Source organism: Arabidopsis lyrata (assembly GCF_000004255.2).
Source record: "Arabidopsis lyrata subsp. lyrata unplaced genomic scaffold ARALYscaffold_6, whole genome shotgun sequence".
Lineage (NCBI taxonomy): Eukaryota > Viridiplantae > Streptophyta > Magnoliopsida > Brassicales > Brassicaceae > Arabidopsis > Arabidopsis lyrata.
Window position 1 is genome coordinate 20,505,775 of NW_003302550.1, and position 23,924 is coordinate 20,529,698.

The 23,924-nt window shown below is 38.5% G+C and overlaps 6 protein-coding genes across 7 annotated transcripts; 2 read left to right on the top strand and 4 right to left on the bottom strand.

Moving 5' to 3' along the window:
* Window positions 1-2,039: 2,039 nt before the first annotated feature.
* LOC9308604 (FACT complex subunit SPT16) lies at window positions 2,040-6,304 on the bottom strand. Of its 2 annotated transcripts, XM_021021425.1 has the most exons (3): window positions 6,160-6,304; window positions 5,891-5,962; window positions 2,040-5,509 (listed from the first exon to the last, which is right to left on the bottom strand). In XM_021021425.1, the coding sequence occupies exon 3, from the start codon at window positions 5,483-5,485 to the stop codon at window positions 2,255-2,257; it is 3,231 nt and encodes a 1,076-aa protein (XP_020877084.1). In that variant the 5' UTR covers window positions 5,486-5,509; window positions 5,891-5,962; window positions 6,160-6,304; the 3' UTR covers window positions 2,040-2,254. The 2 variants fall into 2 exon arrangements, with proteins under 2 accessions (XP_020877084.1, XP_002874642.1); XM_002874596.2 differs by lacking the exon at window positions 5,891-5,962.
* Window positions 6,305-8,094: 1,790 nt separating this feature from the next.
* LOC110227656 (ankyrin repeat-containing protein BDA1) lies at window positions 8,095-9,881 on the top strand. The gene is made up of 2 exons (XM_021022687.1): window positions 8,095-8,481; window positions 8,631-9,881. Exons 1-2 carry the CDS (start codon window positions 8,169-8,171, stop codon window positions 9,650-9,652), a joined length of 1,335 nt encoding a protein of 444 aa, XP_020878346.1. The 5' UTR covers window positions 8,095-8,168; the 3' UTR covers window positions 9,653-9,881.
* Window positions 9,728-14,977, bottom strand: LOC9310711 (serine/threonine-protein kinase BLUS1). Its single transcript, XM_021022686.1, has 21 exons — window positions 14,860-14,977; window positions 14,547-14,769; window positions 13,721-13,975; window positions 13,514-13,638; window positions 13,372-13,416; window positions 12,982-13,063; window positions 12,853-12,921; window positions 12,589-12,759; window positions 12,440-12,505; window positions 12,287-12,355; window positions 12,108-12,179; window positions 11,733-12,010; window positions 11,489-11,610; window positions 11,302-11,396; window positions 11,061-11,117; window positions 10,876-10,977; window positions 10,729-10,783; window positions 10,587-10,642; window positions 10,423-10,490; window positions 10,279-10,330; window positions 9,728-10,152 (listed from the first exon to the last, which is right to left on the bottom strand). Exons 1-21 carry the CDS (start codon window positions 14,886-14,888, stop codon window positions 10,108-10,110), a joined length of 2,136 nt encoding a protein of 711 aa, XP_020878345.1. The 5' UTR covers window positions 14,889-14,977; the 3' UTR covers window positions 9,728-10,107.
* Window positions 14,978-17,110: 2,133 nt separating this feature from the next.
* On the bottom strand, window positions 17,111-19,017 carry LOC9310712 (putative F-box protein At4g10740). Its single transcript, XM_021021878.1, has one exon. The coding sequence runs from the start codon at window positions 18,911-18,913 to the stop codon at window positions 17,741-17,743; it is 1,173 nt and encodes a 390-aa protein (XP_020877537.1). The 5' UTR covers window positions 18,914-19,017; the 3' UTR covers window positions 17,111-17,740.
* A 93-nt stretch (window positions 19,018-19,110) lies between these two features.
* Window positions 19,111-20,436, top strand: LOC9310713 (2-keto-3-deoxy-L-rhamnonate aldolase). Its single transcript, XM_002872489.2, has one exon. It carries the CDS (start codon window positions 19,198-19,200, stop codon window positions 20,272-20,274), a length of 1,077 nt encoding a protein of 358 aa, XP_002872535.1. The 5' UTR covers window positions 19,111-19,197; the 3' UTR covers window positions 20,275-20,436.
* LOC9308605 (N6-adenosine-methyltransferase MT-A70-like) lies at window positions 20,284-23,907 on the bottom strand. Its single transcript, XM_002874600.2, has 7 exons — window positions 22,752-23,907; window positions 21,844-21,942; window positions 21,539-21,622; window positions 21,123-21,454; window positions 20,834-21,050; window positions 20,662-20,741; window positions 20,284-20,588 (listed from the first exon to the last, which is right to left on the bottom strand). Exons 1-7 carry the CDS (start codon window positions 23,835-23,837, stop codon window positions 20,417-20,419), a joined length of 2,070 nt encoding a protein of 689 aa, XP_002874646.1. The 5' UTR covers window positions 23,838-23,907; the 3' UTR covers window positions 20,284-20,416.
* Between the last annotated feature and the right edge of the window lie 17 nt (window positions 23,908-23,924).

A 23,924-nucleotide genomic window follows, 5' to 3' on the forward strand; every position in this document is an offset into this window, starting at 1 on the left:
TACCTAATTTTGTCGATAAGGCCAACGCTAGAGATGTCAATAAGGCTAAAATTCGTAACCTAGTTCAGCTCGGCCATGAAAAATACCGGATTTGAGTTTAGGTAGAAGAGTTTTCTTGGGACTTATTCCAACCTGTCTCGGACCAAGCCTTAAACACCTGAAGATAACCAATATATAGCATATAAATATTTTTCATTAAAAGTTTTCTTTTTTTTTAGATTTAAAATATTAAATATAAGAAAAATTATAAATGAGTTGAAACATATTCAATTATTTGGAACTTTTAACGTTTTGCCTTCTTACACTATTATCAAGACTTGTTTAAAAATATTTTTGGAAACAAATAATCATTTAAAAAAGGGAATTAACCTTACCCATCTATATGTAAAAAAAATTATGTTAGTAGGCAGTGAAAAACTGATACTTCGGACGAGTCCAAGATTCTCTTTTTTTAAAAAACGTAGAAAAATAAACTTGAGTTTCGCTAACGCGTACTGTCCCTTTTGCCTTTCCAAGAAACCAACACCAGCACCAACTAAGACGATGCAATCTTTTAACTTAACCGGCCGGTTTTTCTTGTAGTGATGTTCCAAGATTGAGTTTGAGGAGATCTCAGAGACTCTTTATTCTCGGCCATCTCTTCTATCTGCCCTATCTAAGCTCTATCTCACCAAAAGTTTAGTGAATGTGACGACAATTAAGAAGATGAGTAAGAGGAAATGGAGAGCGATTATGAAGTCAAGACTAACGATGAGCTTCACAGTCGTTGAGATGCTTCAAGTTCAAGGTAAGATCAAGCCAAAGAATTTGATCACACTACAAGAAATATGAGCATTGATAGCACATTAAGATAGCACATTTTCTGTAACTGCTATGAAAGATGTCCAACATTGATTGCACTTGTTGGACATCGTCTTAGTAAAAGATCAGTTGAAAACTCAACTCCCAAAAGGTATTTAGACAAAAAACAAAAAAAAAAAACTTTCTCTACTAATATCATAAAAAAACAAGCCAAATCTGCGTTTTGTTGACAAATAGTAAATTTTATAAATAGTTTTAAATGATTTTTGGGATATTTATTAACAGAAAATGTTATATTAGATGTGTTTTTGAGTATGTAACTAAATTATATAATTTTTTAAAATTGAACATTTACATAGGCAATTTATAGGGGGAGAGAGGACGTGTTGTTTATCCACGGCTTCGTATCTTCGTCCGTTCGTCGGCATTTTGGACAGAGACGGTGTTTTCAAACTTGTCGAATTCGAATTATAGACTATTCGCTGTAGATCTTTTAGGGCTTGGGAAGAGCCCTAAGCCTGCGGATTCACTCTACACGATGAGAGAGCATGTGGAGATGATAGAGAAATCAGTATTATTATTTTTTTCCAATCTAGTAATTTTTACTTCAATTAGATTATTCTAAATTTAGCTGTCCTTAAACATGATAGATATGGTAATCTTTTCACACATTTTTTACTCAATATATTTAGGTTTGATCGGTAAGAGACCTAAGGAAGAAGACGTAAGTGTTGGTGCATGAGTAACCGATTGATACAATTGAAGTCTTCACTTGTGGTGACATTTATATGTAAGATTTGCTGAATTTTCATACATGTGCATGTACGGCGAAGCCATACCATCAAGTTCAAGTGCCTGCGATTGAGGCAGAGCCAAGGCAATACGTGATGAGGAAGGTGGCGCCGCCAAGGGTTTGGCCGCCGATTGCGTTTGGAACGTCAATGGCTTGTTGGTATGCATGTACACATTAGCCGTACCATTTGTCTTCTCATCTGCAATAACCATCGTCTTTGGCAATTTCTTGCCAAACTCATCACTCGTAATAATAGGTATCTCCTTTAATGATCGATTAGTCTGACTAAATGAGCTATTTTTTCCATACATGACGATAAATTTTCTAGTAGAAGGGTTTAATTATGATGAGTCACACAAAATTTCAAAATGGCATTTTCTGCCATTTTTAAGTCAACAATGATTGATTTTAAGAACGATTAGCTACTTTTTTTTAAGAACGACTGGAAAGCTAAGGCCTCAATGCGGCATAGAATTCATAATAATCTAAAGCAGTTTTTTATATGATACAAAAGAGACACTGATTAAAACCAGAACAAAACGCTAGTTTTTGTTTGCCAACAAAACAAAAAAAAAAAAACTAATTTAAAATAACTGACTGATTTCATTTCATCTCTAATGAGAACAATGATAAGCAGAATCCGAAATTTTTGATATTTCTTCACCTGTGCTTGCTGCGTTTGGATGGTGGCATGTTCTTCATGCTGCTACGACCGCCTCCACCGCTAGTTCCAGGTCGTGACTTCCCAAACGCTTTCATCTTCCTTCTCTTCCTCTCTTCCTCACTATCAGACTCAACTCCATGCTCTCTGTCTGCATTGGTAGCTTCTCTCTCCAGTTCATCCCAAGTCTTACCTTTCTCTTCCTCCGACTCTTGCTCTGAGTCCTCTTCTTCTGCTTCATCATCTGACTCCACCAGTGACTCACTCTCTGAAGCCTCATCCTCTGACTCAGACTCAACCTCCACATCTGACGGTTCATAACCTTTGTCCGACTCCTCAGAGCCTCCAGATTCTGAGTCGCTTCCATCCAGATTCAAAAACTCCCATCCTCCATCATCTATAAAGCTCTGTGGATCATCCGTGATCGTCTTCAGGATCTGTCTCCAGTTCAGATTCAGTTTGCTCTCGTAGTACTTTATATCTGTAGTGTCAAGCCACTCCTTTATCCCCTCTAGCGAACTTGTGGGAACTGAGTCAACCCTGAGAACATCTTTTTTGAAGTCCTTGAAGATGATGGCCATGTCAAAGTTCTTCTGCCCAAACCCAACTCTCTCAAGATTCACTATCTCAATCTCACTCAGACTGACCACCAGGAACGGGAATTCTATCAGCTCAACTAGGCAGCTCGAGGTCGGTATAATGAATGCAGATGTCTTGTGCGGAACACCATGGAAACCAAGCTCTCTCAGAGGTTGGTCAAACTCAAGGTCCAGACTTGCAAACTGGGGTAGTTGCCACATATCATTCACCCGGTTTGCAAAATGATTGAAATCCATGTTGATCTTGTTCTTCCTATCGCGCTCCCTCTGTTCTTCATCAATCTCATCTGGATCATAGGCTGATCTCCTCCCACCACCTAAAGACTGCACAACATCCATTACCTCCACATAGAATTGGACGTCCTTTGTCTTCTTGGTTCCTACCATGATGTGGTTGTGCAAATGAAAATGAAGGAGGGTGATCATCTCCTTCTCAGCAGGCTGGAAAAACGCATGCTTTATGTTTGCAAACAGGACATCCACGCGCTCGTCAGGCCTGGTAGTTGAATACCTGAAACCATTTGCATGAGCTTCAAGTGTCCCAGGAATCTTCTTGCGCCCACTAAAAGGCGGACGGATCCACAACTCGGACAACCTGAGGGGTTTGAACTTGTTCCCTGCAAGCTGAAGTTTCTCTTGGGTCACCAATGTCGCCCTTTCAGCTCTCTCTGACTCCCGGGCCATGACTTGCCGTCTAAGGGTCTTAATCTGCTGAGTTACTTCACTGCTATGCCTTGAATCCTTGGTCCGGAATGAAACCTCCTTGAGGTAGATAGCACCCTGGTTTTTCAAAGAGTTTGAGTCATGAGGGTTGAATGGTGTGCCCGGGACATTGAAAATGATACGGATGTAGCAGTTCCGGTTGGTATCTTGATTGCCTGACACTGTTCTTATTGTAGCCACATGGAATGGAACCAAGCTACCATAGATGGGTAACAATACAGCCTCGTTCCTCGTATCAACCTGGATCATCAAATCCCGATGGGGCATGTCGTTAACATTCTTGTACGCAACCACATCAGCTGAAGTCTTAGCAGTAGACCGGCTGTCCCCCGCCCCAGACCTGTCACCAGCAAGCCTTCTGGCAGTTTCTTCATTTTTCTGGCGTGCCAGCTCTGCCTGGTGCTGCTTCCGTAGCTCTTCTTTCGACACCACATGATCATCTGATCTAAGAGCTGTCTTGGTCATGTAGTTCTCAGAACCGCTGGTCCTAGCTTTCTTGCGTGGTTTCTCTTCTTCTTCATCCTCTTTGAAGGAGTAAGCCACATCCTTAACAGATTTAGAGCACTTCGTTAGAAGCTCCGGTTTCTGATCTGTGACGAGAACTGTGTCAGCTAGCAAAAGTGAGAATTTCTTGTTCTTGCTGCGGCTTTCTGACTCACATTCCAAGTTCTGGAAACCAAGAGACACATTAAATGCCATCTTCGGTCTCAATACTTTATCATTCTTTGCATTTATATTTAATCCTGACTCTCGGAATTCCAGACCAATACCAGTCCCAGCAGATTTAGTTAGCTTGTCAACGAACTCAGGGGCATTCTTTTCAACAACGGAAAGGGCAGCTTGATAGACAGTGTTTATCTTTCTTCCTGACCTCAAAGCATCAATAGCAGCCTCATGTGCCTTGAGAAGAACCTCATATGCCTTGCTCTGAAGAGAAGTTGCATCTATTAGGTAAGTCCTGGCAACATTTGAGCAATAACTATTATACCGAGCACCAACAGCACATATTATGATACTCGCTGGATCATAAGTGAGCAGTTCATCATTGCTTGCAGCACTTGGTTTGAGATCAAACTTGCCTCCACTTTGAAATATCGGAGGGTAGCATATGTCAACATTTTCTGCCTTCAGCTTCACACTGGCCTTAGTTGGCTCAAGTATCGCTTTCTCAGTGATATCCATCAGGGCAGAGTGGGTGACGTCTTTCTCCTCATCAATCGCACTCTCAAGGTTTGGAACAACAACATTTTTCATCACACTGTAGGCTAGATACGCAGCTTTCTTCACACTCATGACCTCAGTATCGTCTTTAACAGCAAAGAGATCAGACAGTCCCCCAGTTATATCTACAAACTGGAAGTTTGCATTCTTTAGCCTCTCAGTCCATGTCTCCAGAAGCTTACCTTCAGGAGCTTCACGAGCAATGTGTCCTACAACTTGTGAATCATTTCCATCACCCCGGGATAGATCTCGGATGGCTAGAAATATGGCATCCATCAGCCCTGTTCCATCATCACCCTTAGGCTTAACATGCATAATAACATCAACCTTCAACTCATCATGTGCAGCTTTCTTCACAACTTCAAGCAGAGATGCCTTGTTCCTACTACACAGGAAATGGATCTGCTTTGAAGTAAAAACCATTATCGTATCTGGAAACTCATACCCAAGAAGCCAAATATTCAGCGCTGACGATTTCAGGTAGCGCAGATCATCAGAAGCAGGAGGTGTAGCAATAGCAAGAGCGTCTGCAGATCCCCATAGGTCTGCACTGTGCTTCTTCCAGTGCTCATACAAGGCTCTTGCACGTGAGATAAAATTTTTAACATCTATGGAGTAAGTATTCCCAGCCTTTGGAGGCACTCCTCCACTAGGAGCTCGCGCATTACCATTCCGAGAGTCTGCCATCTAAAGAATCCAGAAGCAACTTATCTGCGAAGGTAAAGTAATGTAATACTCAGAAACAAGCCTAAAGATTTCACTAATCAGGAAAAAAAAAAAAAAAAAAAGTAATTCTTTTTATCAACCAGATCAAACATTGAAACGACAACAAAACCTAATCTCGTGAATACCAAATATTCAACACTTTTTTTTCTTCAACATAATCATATATAAAAAGTATTGGCAACAAAAACGTGAAATTGAGAACTAATATGCCAAAAACGTGAAACAATGTCGAGAGATATGAACTTAACGCATCAGAATTGAAATCTAGGGTTTCCAATAGCATTGAAACTAGGTCAAAATTTGCAGTAAATTCAACCAAATTTAACACACAGAAAGAAAAATTAGGGTAGGAAAAAAAAAACCCACCTCGAATAGAATCAAAGAAATCTGAAAAAATAAAGCAGAGCCGCGAATAGAAGCTTCGCACGCCGAGAAACCCTAGAAATGGAAGAACGAAGAAAAAACAATAACTTGTCTAATGCTACAAAATCAAAACGGATCGAGTTAAGAACATGATTATAGAGGAAGAATCAAATCGAAGAACACGAAAACGAGATTAAAACAAGTTTAATCGAGATTAAAAACAGTGAGAAATCGAAAAAGGGGAAGAATAGAAAAATCAAGGAGATGGTTACCCAAAGAAAAATAACGTTGTTGCTTCACACGACGGCGGTTTTGGCCGTGAAATGAGAAGAGAAAAAGCTCCGGCGAGGCTCTCTTCGAGAGAGAGAATGGGAGAGAGTAAGCGAAAGTTACCAGAGAATGGCTTCTACGAGGCAATTCTGAGAGTGGAACATAGTTTATATTTTGATGATGGTGGGCTTCTCTTAGTGTTAAACACCAACTTGAGTTGGGCCTAACAAAAGCCCATTAATTATATCGTTTTCGATTTTGATGAAAAAATCCGTCATTGTGGAAGATGAAGGCTCTGTTGTATAAAGATCTTGTCTCCCAAGTTTTAGGCTGAGTGGTGAAGTCATCAGTTCTAGAAGGTGGAGACTGCATTTCCTCAGGGACACCATCATGCTTTAAATGTTCAACTCCTATATCGTCATCATTAAAATGGCGTAGGAGATTGCGGTTCTCTTGCTACCGACTCTGCATGCGCGGTTTGATGACTTATAGAGTCTTGAACATCTTTAGTTTGTAGAACTGTATTGTCTGGATTAGTGGAATCAGGAACAGTAGACTGCGGAATCGAAGAGGCCATGTTAATTTCGGTTTCAGTTTGTTGAGTAGGAAATGATACAGATGTAGCAGCAACAGCAAGATATGGCTTTGAAGTTACACAACCCTTTTCAAAGACACTTCATAAAACATATGAGAAGCCTACATATAGACAGGTTATAATCATTCTTCAAAAACAAAGGTTAAAACCGTCGAAAACAAAATAAATTAAGAAAGAGTCACTAGTTCGTTGAGATCTAGGTTGCATGGAATCAGAAGCGGGTACGTGGAAGCCAAGCGTTAGGAAACGTGAAAATGATTTTTTAGAAATTTTAGAAAGTGGATACGTGCTTCCGTGCTTCCTAGGTTGAGATGTCAATATATCATTAGTGATTCTTTGTCTTTTATTTCTCCTTATATTTTGTTGAGATCACCCATCTTTTTTTATTTGATTCGAAGACATTTATTACACTTAAATTTTCTGCTAATTAAAGAGACGTGTCACTTTTCACAAAAAAAAAAAAAAAAAAAAAGAGACGTGTCACTCACTATATGGAGAATGAACAAACCAATAAAGGTTTCCTTATTTCTTTTGTTTCCTTAATTTTCGAAATAAAAATTTTTTATCTATTTTTTTTTTATGGTATAACAATTTTAGTTTACGAAAAGAAAAGGAAAAAGAAAGAGATTTTGAAGATTCTAACTGAGCTATGTGTCATTGAGAATTTTTGGATCTCTCTCTTTGTTAAAATGGTCATTGAAAATTCTGTCTAGATGATACAAAAGCTAGTTCTTAACATGGTCTGAACAACTAGGTATATTGCATCATCTAGACAAAATCTTCGAGCAAGGTCTTGTTACAACCTACAAGGGTATATTAGAGTGAGCACTGGTTAAAAACCTAAAATCATTTTCTCTTGTTGAACCTTCTCTTCCAAGCCTGAGCTCATCCATGAGATTATACCAGCCACTACTCCAATGGCTCCAGTAATGCCAATGACTTTGGTTGTGGTACTGGAACATGTCGAATTCTCGACTATCTCGTTGCTGATCATTTTGATATGATCAAAAAGCTTTATTTAACTTAAAAACGACGACGTTTTATTGATATGGTTATAAGATTGGCCATAATATGAGTTCATAACTTGAGAGCTCATGCAAGTTCTCTCAAGTTAAGAATTTTGATTTTCAAAATGTGTTGGGTTGATAGGATTTATCTTCTCTTAAATTAATGGTTCAAGTTTTACTTCAATTGTAATTTTCCTAGAGAAGACTTTTTTTTGTAGTCTCTTTCTCTGAGTTCATCTAGTGTTTGTCTTATATTGGCTTAATTTAGTCAAATCAAATCAATTCCATTAAACAAATGATGGGTCAAGTTAACATCAGATATTTGTTCAAATGATGACATATATATTATATAAGTAAATGTAATGTTTCTCTTTCTTGAAAAAATTGTTTCTTCTTGTTCTTTGACAAAATGGATCCAAGATTGATCGTAGCTACTCAAATCGGAAGCATCGATGAATTATATGCTCGTATCCATGAGAATCCATACATTCTTGAAATCATTGATGCAATACCTTTCATCAACACTCCTCTCCATGTAGCTTCTGCTTCTGGGAACCTTGCTTTTGCCATGGAGTTGATGAATCTTAAGCCGTCTTTCGCTAGAAAACTTAACACATACGGGTTAAGTCCATTGCATCTTGCTATAGAGGAAGGTCAAACACGGTTAGTTCTAAGTTTACTCAAGGTTGATCCTGACCTCGTTCGCCTTCGAGGAAGAGAAGGTATATATCTTTCATTTTTTTTTATTAATATGACATAAAATATCTTTGTTTACTAGACCAACCTATTTGATTTGTGTTTTGTTTTCTTGAAGTTATTTGATGTTTTGTTACTATGAAAGGTTAAGACATAGTTTGATTTCGAATATAAGGTACGACGCCGTTTCATCAAGTAGTGAGAAGAGGAGAGACTGATCTTATGACAGAGTTCCTCTTAGCTTGTCCTGGTTGCATTAGAGATGCAAACGTGAACGGTGAAACCGCTCTACACATCGCGGTTTCGAACAATAGATATGAAGAGCTTGAAGTACTCTTGGGATGGGTCCAAAGACTGCGTCAAACAGACGCCGAATCGCTAGAGATGCAATTTTTGAACAAGCGTGATCAAGACGGTAACACAGCCTTACACATAGCAGCATATCAGAACAGATTCAAAGCAGTAAAGATCTTGGTAAAATGTTCTGCGGTTAACCGGAACATCTACAACCGGACAGATTTAACCGCCCTAGATATCTTACATAACCAGAGTGATCATCACAGGAACAGTAACATCGAAAACATAATCAGAAAATGGGGAGGTAAGAGCGGAGACTCTCTACCAAAATCCAAGAAAGTGTCGGAAATCTTGAGATCTCCGATTAGTTTCACGGAGCATTTGTTCACGCAAACAGCGCGTTATAGGAACCAGACTTCAGAAGGAACACGCAGCGCACTTCTAGTGATAGTCGCACTGATAATCACAGCTACTTACCAAACAGCTTTGCAGCCACCAGGAGGTGTATACCAAGAAAATGCAGCAGAAGAAAGTAAAAAGAGTGTTGGTACCGTTGTGATGAGTCATAAATATTTCTATGTTCTTCGAGGTGTGAATACTATGGCTTTCGTTGGAGCGATTTTCATGGCGTTTTGTTTGTTACCAGCTGGTGAAGGCTATGTATGGTGGTTTCTTTGGATAGCAGTGCCATTATATGTTTCTTACTTGGTTTCCTTGTCGGTTATATCTCCAGATACAGTTTGGTACTTCTCGAGTAGTGCAGGCTCGGTTATAATCATTGTTTTCGCTTACATGGTTTTGTTTTTCTTGCGGTGGAAGCGGTCTAAGAAGGTACCCGGAACCAGAAGTGAGATGATTCTTGAAGGCTTGACAACTCTGGATTTAGCTAAAGGCTCATAGGTGAAAGTAAGATTGTGTAGCTTTGATTGTTTCCATGTAATAGAATCATATCTTTATAACAAAGGGGAAAACAAATATATCAAATAACGTTTCATTTACAATCCACAAAAAAGAAGAGTCTATATTAGTTGCTAACAAGTAACAAATAATACAACATTCTTTTACTTCAAAATGTAAAGTTTTATAAAAAAATTTAGATTAGATAAACAAATACAATTTTTCCATGACCAAGAGCTTTCTTCTCTATTTATTCTCTATATGTTTGTTTCCGGCTTCTTCTGTCAGAAACAAATGGCCGATGATGTCTCTGCTTCTGCACTTACACAGAACAGAACCGAACTTGTCCTTTTTTGCTTTCATGATCAGAGAGTTACTCTGGTTTTCTTAGTGTACAAAATATACTTTTCTCTTCTCCTAAAGCTTCTGTGTAGCAAGCCCAGTGTTCCGGTCTCCTATTACAATTGCTCGCGACCGGTGACTGACTTCAATTTCTGCTGCAGCTGAAGAACAAGAGATGATTGAATGATTATGGTTCAGATATAAGATGTCCTCGACGTGGTTTCAGTATCAATAACTAGCAAATTCGTTCTAACGTTTTGTTCTTGAGATCAAGAGTGTTAACTTACTTGAGTCTCTTTCGATTTTTCTTTTTCGAGTTCCTCTGTCAACTCTTTCATCCTAAAGAAATTGAATTTGAGAAGCAATTAAAACGACTATACCACGTTGATCTCTAATAAGAAAGGTTTGATTGATTAAAGAAGAGGAACAACCTAGCTCGAAGCTCGGTTATCTTGGTGAGGAGTAACCTCTCTCGCTCAGAAGCTGTAAGTTCAACAACCTGTGATCCCAAGACAAAGGCAAAGAATGTGAAGGACATGATTTTTGAGACTGCATAATAGGTCTAACATAGAACAATGTTGATAAAGCTACTTACGGTTCCATTGCTGTCAGATCCTCGAGGCAAAGGCGGCAACTTTCCATTTTGAGAACCTATAACAAGGATGAGAATTGATCAGCTGTAGCCAATTCTCCATCGTTATAAAAGAAGACAAAGTGGATAGAAGTGTCTATCTTACCATCTGTTGCTTCAGCAGCTTGTTGTAAGCTATTCACTAGATTCAGAGTAAGATCCTGAAGTTGGAGAGTTCCGTTAAGACAATACAAAACTTGAGAAACCATATACTCAGGTTAAACTCATGTCTCAGTGTTACTTCTTTTCTCACCTGCACTATTGAATTGTGCTGGAACAGATTTTGAAGCTGAGGCAAAATGAATGAGGGAGACGCATGATGGCTACTTGACTCCTTGCTGGGTTGACCCGTTGGCTGTTGCCGGAAATAAGATTGTTATAGTAAGAAAACATAAATTTTCCTGATTAAAAGAAGTCTTTTTGTGGTAGCAAACTTACCATTTTAGAATCAAGTATCCAATTCCCAACACTGGCAGATTTTCTCAAAGGGGATGACTGTAGATTCAAGTGTATGAATTAATCAGGTAAAACACAGGTGAAAAATCATCACTCTAGACTATAACACAGAGACTAAAACAAACTCGAGAAGATCGACATGGGACTAAGTGGAATATCCTAGGTTAGGTTGGTCTGGTTAGTAACTTCGACGAATGTGAAGAGCAGAAAAAGATATACTCACCCTTGCAAGATCCAAGTTTTCTGATGTTACTGAAAATCTTCCTTTGATTTGAACCACATTAGTCTTCGACTTGTCATCTATAGAATCACGGAATCCTATACAAGATGGACAACCACGCTAAGTCAACCGCAATAAGAAGCAACTGAAATTACTAAGCAGCATGAAGGTCGAAAATGTATTTCCTCACCTCCAGAAGATTTGATAGGAGCTGAAAAACTGTTCGCTGAAGCACGATTTGGAAGATTCAAAGGACCACTAAAGCTGGGTGCTCTCCGGACTGATGATTTCAGCTGCCGTTCACTCTCAGACCTAGCAGATAGCAAATTTCATGTTGGAGCACTTGAAAGTTGTGAAAGAAAGGAGAAGTAGATCTGAACTGTAGAATACTATAATCCAATCATCTCTCAAACAACAGTTAGCTAATAACGAACCTTTCATAACCAGGACCCTTCTCTGAGTCTGAATTGATTAAAACAACACCGGATGAAAGTGGTCCACTATGAGTCTGGCGTCTCACTGACTTACCCTTGGCCTGTGGAACATCTTGTTCTGAACTTGGTGCTGCTTGTTCCACAGAAGAAGCGGTTGAATTGAGAGTAGATTTCTCTTCACAGATAGGTTCTACCACCTCAGTATCTGAAACTTTTTCCTTTCCATTCATGTTTTCAGATAGCAACTGACTACAAGATACTTGCCCTCTGTCATTCACCTGCAATGTGTTTCCCAATAAGTTCAAACCACCGGATACCAAGAAAGTGAAGAGTCATAAGACGATTTCTCTGAATATTTCTTTGTGAATTACTAGCCTTATTATGCAACTGTTCGCCAGGAGATTCTTCTTCTTCCCTACTCTCTGTTAAAATGTCATCATCATCTAGCTATTGCACACACACAAAAAAAGAAACTATAAGAACGGATTATTTGACGGAAACCAATGGTTTCTTAAATCGCATCATTTAAGATATACTATAAAAGCTTATCTTACCAAGGATGCTTGTTCTTTCAAATCTTCGATATTGAAGTTCCAAGCACTTACTCCTCTTTGGTATTCACTCTGACATAAAAAAAAATAACTTTTTATATAAGCATTATGCAATTCGAGTCTTGAGTAATAATTTCAAACTTGTGCACTTGTCACCTGTGATATAGCATCCTGGTCAGCAGAGGCCATTCCTTTCAAAGCAAGCTGTGCAGCATCCTTGGCCTGTTAAACAATGACTCTATCAATTAGAGTAGAACAAACAGGACGAGTACTGCAAGCTTGACAAAGAGAGAAGCATGGCAAACCTGAAGAGCTTTTACGCGTGTCCAAAGAGGTGGTAAATCGACAAATAATTTTTTTACACAGATCTCCGGAGGCTTTGCATTCTTGAAAAATGAGTGTTTCAACAATTTTTCAGCAGTTGGCCTTTTTGTTTGATCTTTCACCAGACACAATGCTACCAATTCTTTAAAAGACTGGGCGCAGCTGGACATCTTCTAGTTAGAACAATCCTTGAAATGGAAAGTATTCAAATAAAATAAGAGTATACCTAGGAAGAACACGCGTACCTTTGAAAACTTCTTATCACGGTCATAATCAAGGCCAGGTGGTGCATTTTGAATAGTCATTAAGAGTACCTGTTGCAGGAAAAAGGAATAAGATCTGTTCTCACTACACATAAGGAAAATAATGAATACCTTCATAGGGGGATATTTTGAGAAAGGTGCATGACCGTGAGCCAACTCCAACGCTGTTATTCCAAAAGACCAGATATCAGCCCTGTAAGGAAGGTACAGAAGACCAAACCAATCAATAGCTGTTATTGCATTTCTTTGATGCAAACAGTTTTTAAAGATCTTCCGTTTCATTTGACATAGAAAATACTCAAATGATAGTAACTTTTAAACAGCTGTGGGGCCGAAAACAATCACAATACTATCTAGATAAACTCAAATCAGCGGACGATTTCGAGAAGTTGATGACACATATACCAAAGTGAACTAACTGCAATATGCCTATATTTGACAAGGACCATGCAGATAAGTAGAGAGTTTTAGCTAGCACTTGATATCAAAGCATAAACTCACTTTGAATCGTATCCACTCCCTGGCTGCAAGACTTCCGGTGCCATCCTACAAAAAGAAACATGATATGACATGTCACCCCTCGAGTAGAGAGAAATTGTGAAGCTTAAGAAGACCGCAAATGAAGAAAACCACAATAACCAACCAGCATGGAGTACCAACAAATGTGTTTCTTGCACGTTGCCTATCGCCATTGTCAAACAAGCACGCAGAAACACCAAAATCACCTAACTTAATTTCACCAGTGTCATCAAGAAGTATGTTTCCAGCCTAACATATAAGATACAAAAAAAAGTTTTGAATACATGTCAACGATTATGGATGCAACATAAAGTTCAAATGTGTAGCCGACCTTAACATCTCGATGGATATGCCCTTGTCTATGAAGATAATCAAGAGCTTTAAGTGTTTCTTTCAGCATAGAACATATAGCCGCCTCTTCAAATCCATCTGGATACGCTGCCTTCATTAGATGCAAACACGAACCCTGAGCCATAAATGGCATGACGACCCAAAGATGATGATCAACAGCAAACGAACAAAACGACTTTATAACATTTGGATGGTCTATCAAAGTCATAGTCTGAGCCTCCCTCCTTATATCATCCTAAAACAAAAAAAAACATTACATTAATTCGCGGAAACGGAAACACGAGAATAGGAAACAAGTATAAAAAGGGAAAGGAGAGATCTAATAAGTCTCTCATAATCCCATATGATCTAAATGATAAAACCAACCAAACACAAACAAAAATGGGAAAATGATAACACAATTTGGTCATAACCCATCAAAAAAGACGATAAGCTTTATTGCTACAACGAAGCAAAGTTTCAATTTTTAGTGAAGCTAACACAAACGCAAACACAAAATGGGAAGATGATAACACAATTTGGTCATAACCCATCAAAAAAGATGATAGCTTTGTTGCTACAACGAAGTAAAGATTCGATTTTTAGTGAAGCTAACACAAAATGGGAAGATGATAACAATTTGGTCATAACCCATCAAAAAAGATGATAACTTTAAAGCAACAACGAAGCAAAGTTTCAATTTTTAGTGAAGCTAACACATGATCACAATTTTGTATCCCAAAATCAAAAATCCCCAACACACAAAATACACACCCACAAAATCAAATTCGAAGCTAAAGCTAAAACGAGATCAAATTAGAACAAACCAGATTACTATTGCAGCGATCGAGATCCAAACACTTGATAGCAACAACTTCATTGGTCGGAAGATAAATAGCGCGATGAACAACAGCACTAGCACCATATCCAACTTCTTCCATAAGTTTATAATCTTTAGGGTTTACAGAGAAACCTTTCTTCTTCTTCTTATCACCACCACTACTAGTACTCGCCATCTTCTTCTTACGTCGTCTCGAACCAAAAACAGCCCTAAAAACCACCAACCAAATCCGTCTTCAAAAAAAACAAAAGAGAAAAAAATATCGAAATCGAAGTAAGAAAAGAGAGACTTAGAAGTACTCTAGAGCAAGACGAAGCCGAGACACCATTGAAAATGAAGAAAAATAAACTCAATTTTGGATTTTTTGCCTTGTAAAGTTTTGTTTTTTTACATTTTTGGCTGTTGTGTGTGACCTATATTTTCTGATCAAAGTTTGACCTCCACCAGAAGAAACGCGATTTGAGAACCGAGAGAGACAATGAGTGACGTGGCAAGTCTATTAAGCATCTAAGATTATGACACGTGGCTATAGTGTAAGAGATTGGCGAAATCCATAACTCTTCTTATCTTTGGATAGTTTCACGAGTGACATTGACTTATGACTTTGGTGTGTGCGTTGAATAATATCATTTTTGTCAACGAATTTAGATTAATATCCCATTCGAGTTATCATTTCCTTTTTTTTAATTAATATCAAGACACATTAATTATTAGAGATTTTTTTTCTTGTGATAAGAATCTAACCTTAGGAGATTCTATGAATATCATTAGAGATTTATAGAGATTTATGTTATTAAATTAGGAGAAAATTTTTTGTAAATCATTTTTTTTTATCTCCAACACTTTCAGGAATATATGTATAATTGAATCTTAATTTTTTAGGAAAGATTTTTCGTTGAATCTTTTCTTTTATATAAAAAGGTATAAGATCCCAACTATGAATATTGCATTAATGCATTCAAACATATATTTCAGGGAAGAATCTTGTTGTCCCTCATGTGTATGAACATTTCTGAATTAAGTTACGTCTCGTGTTTATTAATAGTTATAATTTATTTTGACATATAAAAATGTGTTGATAAACCATTGCTTTTTCGTGTAATATTGTTTCGTTCTTACATCATCTTATTTATTGTCCATAAGACAAATAATATAATAACTCGACTTACTAAGTAATTTGTGCTTCACGAAAATAGAAAAATAGAGCCATGATATTCGATTGTACTACAATGTTCAGAAAAGGTTACATGCATCACAACGTAATTGTTGATAGACCAACACTAGCTACCTACAACGATGTTGGAAATTACCAACATAAAATTAATCTCAACACCTAAATTTGTGAGCATCCGAGCCAGCCAAACAATTTCACCAACTTTGTAGGACATGCCTCTATATTTTGCTTTCGCAAATGATTTAGAGACAATCTATTGTTTCTTTGATTTCTAAGATACCAGATATTGACCAATAAATATGCAAAAGCTAGTGCAAGACCTTCGAATATCATGATATTGTGCCTAGTTTGAATCACGTAAGCTTTTACCTAAACATCATCATCAGCAGAATAAATAATCCTTCCCAATATTCTCTTTAAGGTGATTTAGAACTTCGTGAGCAGCTGGTATATGCGAGGTTATGTAGGTGCTGAGGAGAACTAGCTACAAACCTTGTTTACAACAAAAGATATGTAAGGACGAGTGATAGTGTCATAGTGAGATACATAAGCTTCCTAACCAATCGTCGAAAAGGTTCAACATCATCTAACAAAGCACCAAAATCTGCAAAAAGGTTGTTGGTTGGATTCATAAGAACATAGAATGGGCTTGTAGCATAGTAACTCGTGTCCTTAAGCAACTACAAAAATACCAAAAAATACTTATGCTAAAAATGATATTGTAAATGATATTGTAAATTTTTATTATAAAAATACTTGGTTGTAAAAGTAATTATATGGTAAAAATAAATTCTAACGGAATATATAGAAAATATTTTGAAAAAATAGCACTATTCGTTCATAAAAATAGATTCCAGCAGACAGATTTTTAGAGGACAACATGATCAATACAATATGGGAGCATGAGAAAACCTAAGACCATCATTAACGATGGATCCAAGTGGATGTCTAAGACACAAAGTGTCTAAAAAATAAATCAAAAATAAACAAAAACAATAGACTCGGTTCTAACTTTGGATTTTTAGAGCAGCTTTGGACACGCATACGTGGCAAGCGTTGGTTGGTTGTTTTTTTGAACAAAGGAAAAAATTTTGCAGCTTTATTTTCTCTCTATGTTGCTCGATTTCGACTCTCTCTTTCTCTCTTGTTTATACACATTTTTGAAACTTTGAAATTTTTGGATCTTCACTTTTTTGATCCACCATTGGACTGTCCAAAAATAAAAAAACACTCAAAGTATCTAAATTTTTTTATTTTCCATTATAAATATTATGAATCTTGTTTGGATCCCAATTTTTGGATCCAACCATTAAGGTTGCTCTAACTCTGCAGAGAAATGCTTTTAAAATCTCTTAAACTATCTTTTAACTGTGGATTCTCATTTATGTAACTTATTAGAAAAATATGGATGTGGTTCAAAATTGTTTACTTTTTTAAGACACCAAATCGAGTATCTCTATCTTCTAAAGTTGTAATCCTAAAACACATCTCTTTAATATGGTATGGGATACTCTCATATCCATGGTAATGATTAAGTTCTTTTAGTGCAGAAACCATAACATGTATAACCAACTTCCAAATCATGAAACGATGTAAGGAATAAACCATATACCCGTAGTCAGAAGCTGCAACACAATCTCATCAAGTACAAAATGAATGTATGAGACAAGTACACATATTCTTCTATACTTGCAACTTGTATTAACCACGCCTCCGGAGATGGATGTGATATTTCTGACCAAACTAGTCATTTAATGGATCACCTAGCGGTTTTGTAAGAATTAAAAAGTAAAACATAACATTTTTTTTTCATATAGAACAATAGATGGGAAGAAACAAACTAATATTGCTAAAAGAAAAAACCGGGAAAATGAAAGACATATAAACTAGACTTTGTAAATTGAGACTAATCAAATTTCCATTGTTTTTTCCTTTTGCCACCTCCTCTTGCTTGATTTGTTGTCATGTCTCAACATGTTTTGAACATATTGATGTCGACGCCTTTCCTAATCACTTTGGTTTTTCTTTTGCCCTTCATTATGTTGCTTGATTTGCACTATACTTGGAACATACGAGCACACAAGTGGCCAACAGTTTTTGTCTACGGGTTCTCCAAGCTCCAATTTCCTCAAGCATCCAGCCTCTCCAATGATAATAATGGTGTTGTGCGTGACTTTTCTTTCGTTATCAAAAACCACAACAACTTTCTTCTCTTCATCAATGAGGAAACTCTTATATGAAAGATTCTGGTCAAGGTATGGTATATTTAGTGTAACAAACTTGCTCCAGGACACATTTTTGGCATCATCAATATTAGTCGTAATCCATATCTCAACCTTTTCGCTTGCCCGAAATAAAGCTGCGATCTTCTCATCTCTAACCGAAGATAGTGGCACAAAATCTGAACCCCTCGCCTTAAACGGCAGAGGTAGAAGCGGTCCAAATCTCCCTATTGTAAAATCAAAACAAATTATATGATGTGCGGATGCATTCCGTTCTACAGCGCCCCAGTAAGTGTTTCCCTTGAGAGAAAGACCACAGTTAGATATTATCCGCCAGTGTGGAGAGACATCAAGAGTAGTCCATAAATCAGTATCAAAATCATAGATTTCATACCATAAAGCGACGTTTTCGGGAAAGTGATAATGGAAATCTTTTGTAAACCTCAAGATTTTGAGGCTACGATTTTCACTATTATTTTCGTATCCGAGAGCGTAATTGTAAACATCTAGTGTTACCCATCCACTTGCATGGTAATGCTTTCCGGTTTGGATCCACCTTGTTTGCCCCAGATACGGATTCCAAACCACAATCTTAGTATTATCAACTTTTAAGATGCATAGTAATAAACCCTCACAATGAAAGACTTGAGATATCTTGACTTGTTCTGAATCATGTAGACAAGTAAGTTTACCTAAAGACTCTATGGATGGATTTTCATTGACGATGATGCCCATTAAATAAACATTGCAATCCATCATCACGATCATCCGAGTCTCTCCTAATTCCTTTGATGCTTCTTCTTCTTTCCCAATATGCATCTTCGTAAAACTCCGGCTTTTGAACAAAGCATTCCATTTTTTGCATGTTAATCTCACTTTTCTCATAGATTTTAGAGGAACCCTAGAGACAATCTCTTCTAACAAATCATTTGGAAGATTTGACATCGTCGTCGTCATTATTTCAAGTTGGAAACAACTCAAATGAGGGACCTTGAGAAATCCTAAATGAACAAGAAAAGTAGAAACCCTAAATGAAGTTGGCCTATTAAAAAGGCTTCAGAATCTAGTTGGGCTTTTTGTAAATACCCTAAATGAGATTTTGTCGTTTTTCGAAGAAAAAACAGCATGCAGTTTAAGTTTCTATCCCGAAAACGCTAATAAGTGAGTACTAATTTATTTTTTGGTCATACGAAAGCAAAAACACTTTTACCACTTCTTCGATACTTCCCAAGTTCACCGCCATGACCACCGCTTCAATCTTCCCCGCCGCCGTCGTCGTCACCACAGATGTGACATCTCTGCTTAATCCATCTTCTCTGATCATCGGAAAATCATTATCTCCTTCGAAGTTCAGCTCAATCAGATCCTCAGTTTCATTCTCCCGCAAAACGCTAACTCCAATCCGATACTCTTCCTCTCCCGCCGATCACTCACCCGTCGCCGCCGTGGAAGCGATCACGAATCGATCCAAAACCTCCTTGAAATCTCGTCTCCGTGGAGGAGAAACTCTCTACGGCCTCTTTTTACTCTCCTTCTCGCCGACATTAGCCGAGATCGCTGCTCACGCCGGTTACGATTACGTCGTCGTTGACATGGAACACGGTCCCGGAGGCATACCGGAAGCTTTGGATTGTATTCGAGCTCTTAACGCCGCCGGAACATCCGCAATTCTCCGATTACCGGAAAACTCCTCAACCTGGGCTAAAAAAGCCCTAGATCTAGGTCCTCAAGGAATCATGTTCCCAATGATTGAGTCTCGCAAAGACGCTACCAAAGCGGTGTCGTATTGCCGGTTTCCTCCCGACGGCATCCGTGGATCGGCGCACACGGTGGTGCGAGCTTCGAACTACGGAATCGACGAAGGGTATTTAAGTAATTACGCAGAGGAGATTCTGATTATGTGCCAGGTGGAATCATCTGAAGGAGTGAAGAAAGCTGATGAAATCGCAGCCGTTGATGGTGTTGACTGTGTGCAAATGGGACCGTTGGATCTTAGTGCGAGTTTGGGGTATTTGTGGGATCCGGGACATAAGAAAGTGAGAGAGATGATGAAGAAAGCTGAGAAATCTGTGCTGACGTCAGACCCGGCGAAAGGCGGGGCTTATTTGTCGGGTTTCGCGATGCCGCACGACGGAGCTGTTGAGATCCGGGGACGTGGTTATCATATGGTCGCCGGAGCTGTTGATGTTGGATTGTTTAGGAATGCTGCTGTTGAAGATGTGAGGAGATTCAAGATGGGTTTGGTCAATGAATCGGATGGTGAGGATTCGTTGGAACATGATAAAGATGTTGACGATGAGAAGTACTGGAGCGAATAAAAATTCAAATTTCGTTAATGTTGTTTCCTTTAATTTTCCATAAAGATTTACAAAATCATGATGCCATAACAAATGTGTCAAAACCAAAGCAACATGAATCCAACAAAGCTGAGACATTTGGCTCTGGTTTTTTTGAATTGAACTAAGCTGTGATTGAGTCAATAGCCATTGGTTCGTTTTCTGTTTCCATTGCAGAGGCTCTTGGTGGTGATGGTGGCTGGACATCTATTTCAGGATATGATGCTTTAAATCGAGCTCGGAGACCTTCGTTTATTAATCGGACACCGTTAAGCTGGTTCCCAAGTGATAGCCAACTATAAACAACAGTAGTCTCATAAGATTCAGGACAATGAAATCATATGACAGTAAAAAGTTTGAAAGCTTTACCCGGCATGAGCATTGTGCATACGGGCGAATAACTCGAGCTTTCTTGCTCTTGGCATGATCCTCTCTAACATTGCATACATCTGGTAGTTGACAAATCATTCTCATCACATAAGACTCCAGAATCATACTAATTCGAAACGATTTGGTAATATGTGGGCAATTATGGACAAACCTCGTCTGGCTTCCGGCTTGTTTCTCTAACCTCGGCAACAATCACATCTGTGTCGATGTTTCTGTTCACTTCTGGATTTCCTTTGATTCCAACCAGGCAATGCTCTTTGCTATGATTAAGCCAGTGACCTGTTCTTCCTGTTCGAATAATACGTTGAAGCTGATTCGTCTTTACCCATATGATCTCTTCCACTCGCTTGTATCCCCAAAGCTCCAAACTATACAAAAATAAAACTCCATTAATGGAAACTCGCATGATACCCAAAATTTGTTGAGATTTTTCTACGTACCATTCACGGCCTAGCTCCATTGCACGACCAGTGACCCAAAGGAAAATCAAACCATCAGTCTGCAACGAGGGAACATTCAGAGTGCGCATCTCGTCATCAGCCATTGTTCCATATGGAAGTTCCATGTGAATGTCCCATGGTGGATCCGCCATAACAACTCCAAAAGTTCCCAAAATGTCCATTCGAAAAGAACGGATATCGCAGTTTATCCATTGTGCCTCACCAAGTTCAGCTTCGGAACAGTAATCAGCACGTAGTGGTTTCAATGCCTTGTCTGGACCAGCCATCATAGCGTCAGCCATGTCGAGCTCGTAATGTACATATTTGCAAGTCTGTCCAAATTCAAATTAATGGTTGCTCAGTTACCATTTATCTACACGACAATAACCGAAATACTATCACATTTAAAGAGTTACCTTCATGTGACGACAAGTATCGAGAAAGGAACAATCTCCTAGGCTAACGTCGGTATGTGAAGCAATTAGTCGACGGAAATGTCTCTGAAAGAATATAAAAGTCATAAGAACTAAGTATATTTCAGCAAAGCAACATAGACAATTAGACACCATAGCAGGAGATCAATATAAACCTCGCAAAAATAACAAACAAAACTTGACTTGCAAACCAATCTCAATTTGTTCGTTATGGAATTCTAACAATATAACATTCTGAAATATCAATCAAATAAGATGTAAAATGTAAAACTTGAGTTGGTTCAAACCTTGTTGCAGGCTATGTGAGAACCAGACTGAAGACGGCAATCCTCTTTAGTTAAATACCTACAGTAATACTTAACCTGTGATCCTCCTTTGCTTTTAAACTGTAAGGAACATAACAATATACCGGTCAATCACAAGATCCAAGCTGTTTATTAGAAGATGAAATGAAAACTAACAAAACAATACACCTAGAAGAGATGAGGCTAGAAACAGTGGCAAGGGTCTCACAAGATACGAAGAGAAAAAGTCACAACAGACACACAAGTTTTGTGCAAAGAGATCTTTGCTTTCGCTACATCAAGTTTAAAAATTGAAAGTAGAAACCATGTATCAAAAACTTTCAACCCCACACTGAGAGACAAAACACACAAGTTTTGTGAATTGTGATAACTGGTTAAAAACAGGTTATAAACATTAAACCATCTAGATCATAGCCACATAGGACCATAACTATCAGCATCCAAACCGAAGAAACAGATATCTTAGTTATATAGCTCTTTGCTTTTCACCCTACTGTAACTCCAACAGAATGCTGAGAACTCCAATTCTTAAGAACTAACCATGGCATACACACAGATTTTTCTGATCAGCAAAAAATGATGAGAACGGTAAAGCCTGAAACTATTTACTCAAAACAAATTACGAAAACACAGAATGGCATAGTATCTGCTCCACTATAATCATGATAAGAAACTATAAAATGGCTAATAACTTCTCCAAAACTCGTTCAAGAATCATACATTATCTAGTCTGCTATCTAGTCCAAATTAACACAGCTTTGTATCGAGATAACTTATCTAGTCCGCAGTGAACTATACTATGTTTTTCCTCCTCAATCCCTTTTGAAAGCTTCTAAAGTCACATATAGATTTGTATTAAAAAGCTAAAGACCAAAGTTAACAAGGTTCACCTTAGCAGCAGTAGCGGCTTCTTTAGCGGTTGGACGGTGAATAAGGTCAAGCAACTCCTCACCAGTCCTTGACTGTTGCTTCTCCTTAAAAGACTTCTTACTCAAAAGAGCTTCAACGTCTTTTAAATCATCTTCTTCGCTTCTAAGCTTCTGATTCGACGGTACAGGCAACGGCAAAGGCAAAGGAAACGGTGGTGGTCTACCCATTATCCCCATTGGATGATGCATTCCCATCATTTGCATTCCTCTTGGTGCATTCATCATAGGCCTAAACCCCATATTAGGATCACCTCCCCACATCTCAGGCCTCGGGAAATTACCCGACCCGGAAACCCCAAACCCACCAGCAGAAACTATTGAATTCTCAACCAAATTAGGCGTTTCGGCAACCCGATTCGATTCGTTATTCCCCTGAAAACTCTCTGGTAACTCCTTAAGCAATCTAGTTCTATCAATAGCCAAAACCATGATCCTAGGCTTCCCACTAACCTCAAACTCTTCCAATTCCACAGAACCATTCTCTTCAGCCATCGATTTAAGCGCGGTTTCCACCGCAAGAATCGGCCCGCATTCACCGCCTAAATCACGTAACGCCACCTTCTCCGCCGGTCTAGCATTCTGGTCATTCTCAAGCTTCCTAAGCACAGTAGACGAATCCGTAGGCGAAAACGGTACTCGTTGAAGCAAACACTCAGCAACCATAGCTCTAACAAGCACCATAGGACTCCCACTAGACCCATCAGCTTCAACACCAGAACCAGAATCTCTCTGATTCGAATCAACAAGCATCGATTTTGAATCATGCCCATGTGATTGTTGCTGTTGGGTTCCTGATTTAACAATTGGATGATGCTTCTTCTCAACTTTGGGTTCTGGTAATGGAGGTGTAGCGACGAAAGGTCGATTGGTGAAAGAAGAGATGAGTTTGAGTGAGAGATCGAGAGATGGGACTATGTCGGGAACAATGGATTGGAGTGAAGAAAGAAGATCTAAGTGAGCGTCGTGTTGGTTTCGAATTCGATTCTCTAATCGAGCTCTCATGTCTTTGACGACGGTAATGGTGACGTCATCCGATTCAGTTTCCATGGCTTCGAAACAAAAGAATTCAAGTGAGAGACTTCTCCTTTGTGCAGGTCTTAAGCTTAAAAGAAAGTTTAAAGGGTTTTAGCAAGC

What these genes read in the sequence shown, in the direction of transcription:
- LOC9308604 (XM_002874596.2), bottom strand. Translation starts at nt 5,485, where the DNA reads ATGGCAGACTCTCGGAATGGTAATGCGCGAGCTCCTAGTGGAGGAGTG.
- LOC110227656 (XM_021022687.1), top strand. Translation starts at nt 8,169, where the DNA reads ATGGATCCAAGATTGATCGTAGCTACTCAAATCGGAAGCATCGATGAA. An exon ending in TCGCCTTCGAGGAAGAGAAG is followed by an intron (nt 8,482 to 8,630) that starts GTATATATCTTT and finishes TTCGAATATAAG; the next exon opens with GTACGACGCCGTTTCATCAA.
- LOC9310711 (XM_021022686.1), bottom strand. Translation starts at nt 14,888, where the DNA reads ATGGTGTCTCGGCTTCGTCTTGCTCTAGA. An exon ending in ACCAGGATGCTATATCACAG is followed by an intron (nt 12,356 to 12,439) that starts GTGACAAGTGCA and finishes TTTTTATGTCAG; the next exon opens with AGTGAATACCAAAGAGGAGT. An exon ending in GGATACTTGATTCTAAAATG is followed by an intron (nt 10,978 to 11,060) that starts GTAAGTTTGCTA and finishes TTCCGGCAACAG; the next exon opens with CCAACGGGTCAACCCAGCAA.
- LOC9310712 (XM_021021878.1), bottom strand. Translation starts at nt 18,913, where the DNA reads ATGACGACGACGATGTCAAATCTTCCAAATGATTTGTTAGAAGAGATT.
- LOC9310713 (XM_002872489.2), top strand. Translation starts at nt 19,198, where the DNA reads ATGACCACCGCTTCAATCTTCCCCGCCGCCGTCGTCGTCACCACAGAT.
- LOC9308605 (XM_002874600.2), bottom strand. Translation starts at nt 23,837, where the DNA reads ATGGAAACTGAATCGGATGACGTCACCATTACCGTCGTCAAAGACATG. An exon ending in ATACTTGTCGTCACATGAAG is followed by an intron (nt 21,455 to 21,538) that starts GTAACTCTTTAA and finishes GAATTTGGACAG; the next exon opens with ACTTGCAAATATGTACATTA. An exon ending in CAAGCCGGAAGCCAGACGAG is followed by an intron (nt 20,742 to 20,833) that starts GTTTGTCCATAA and finishes GTCAACTACCAG; the next exon opens with ATGTATGCAATGTTAGAGAG.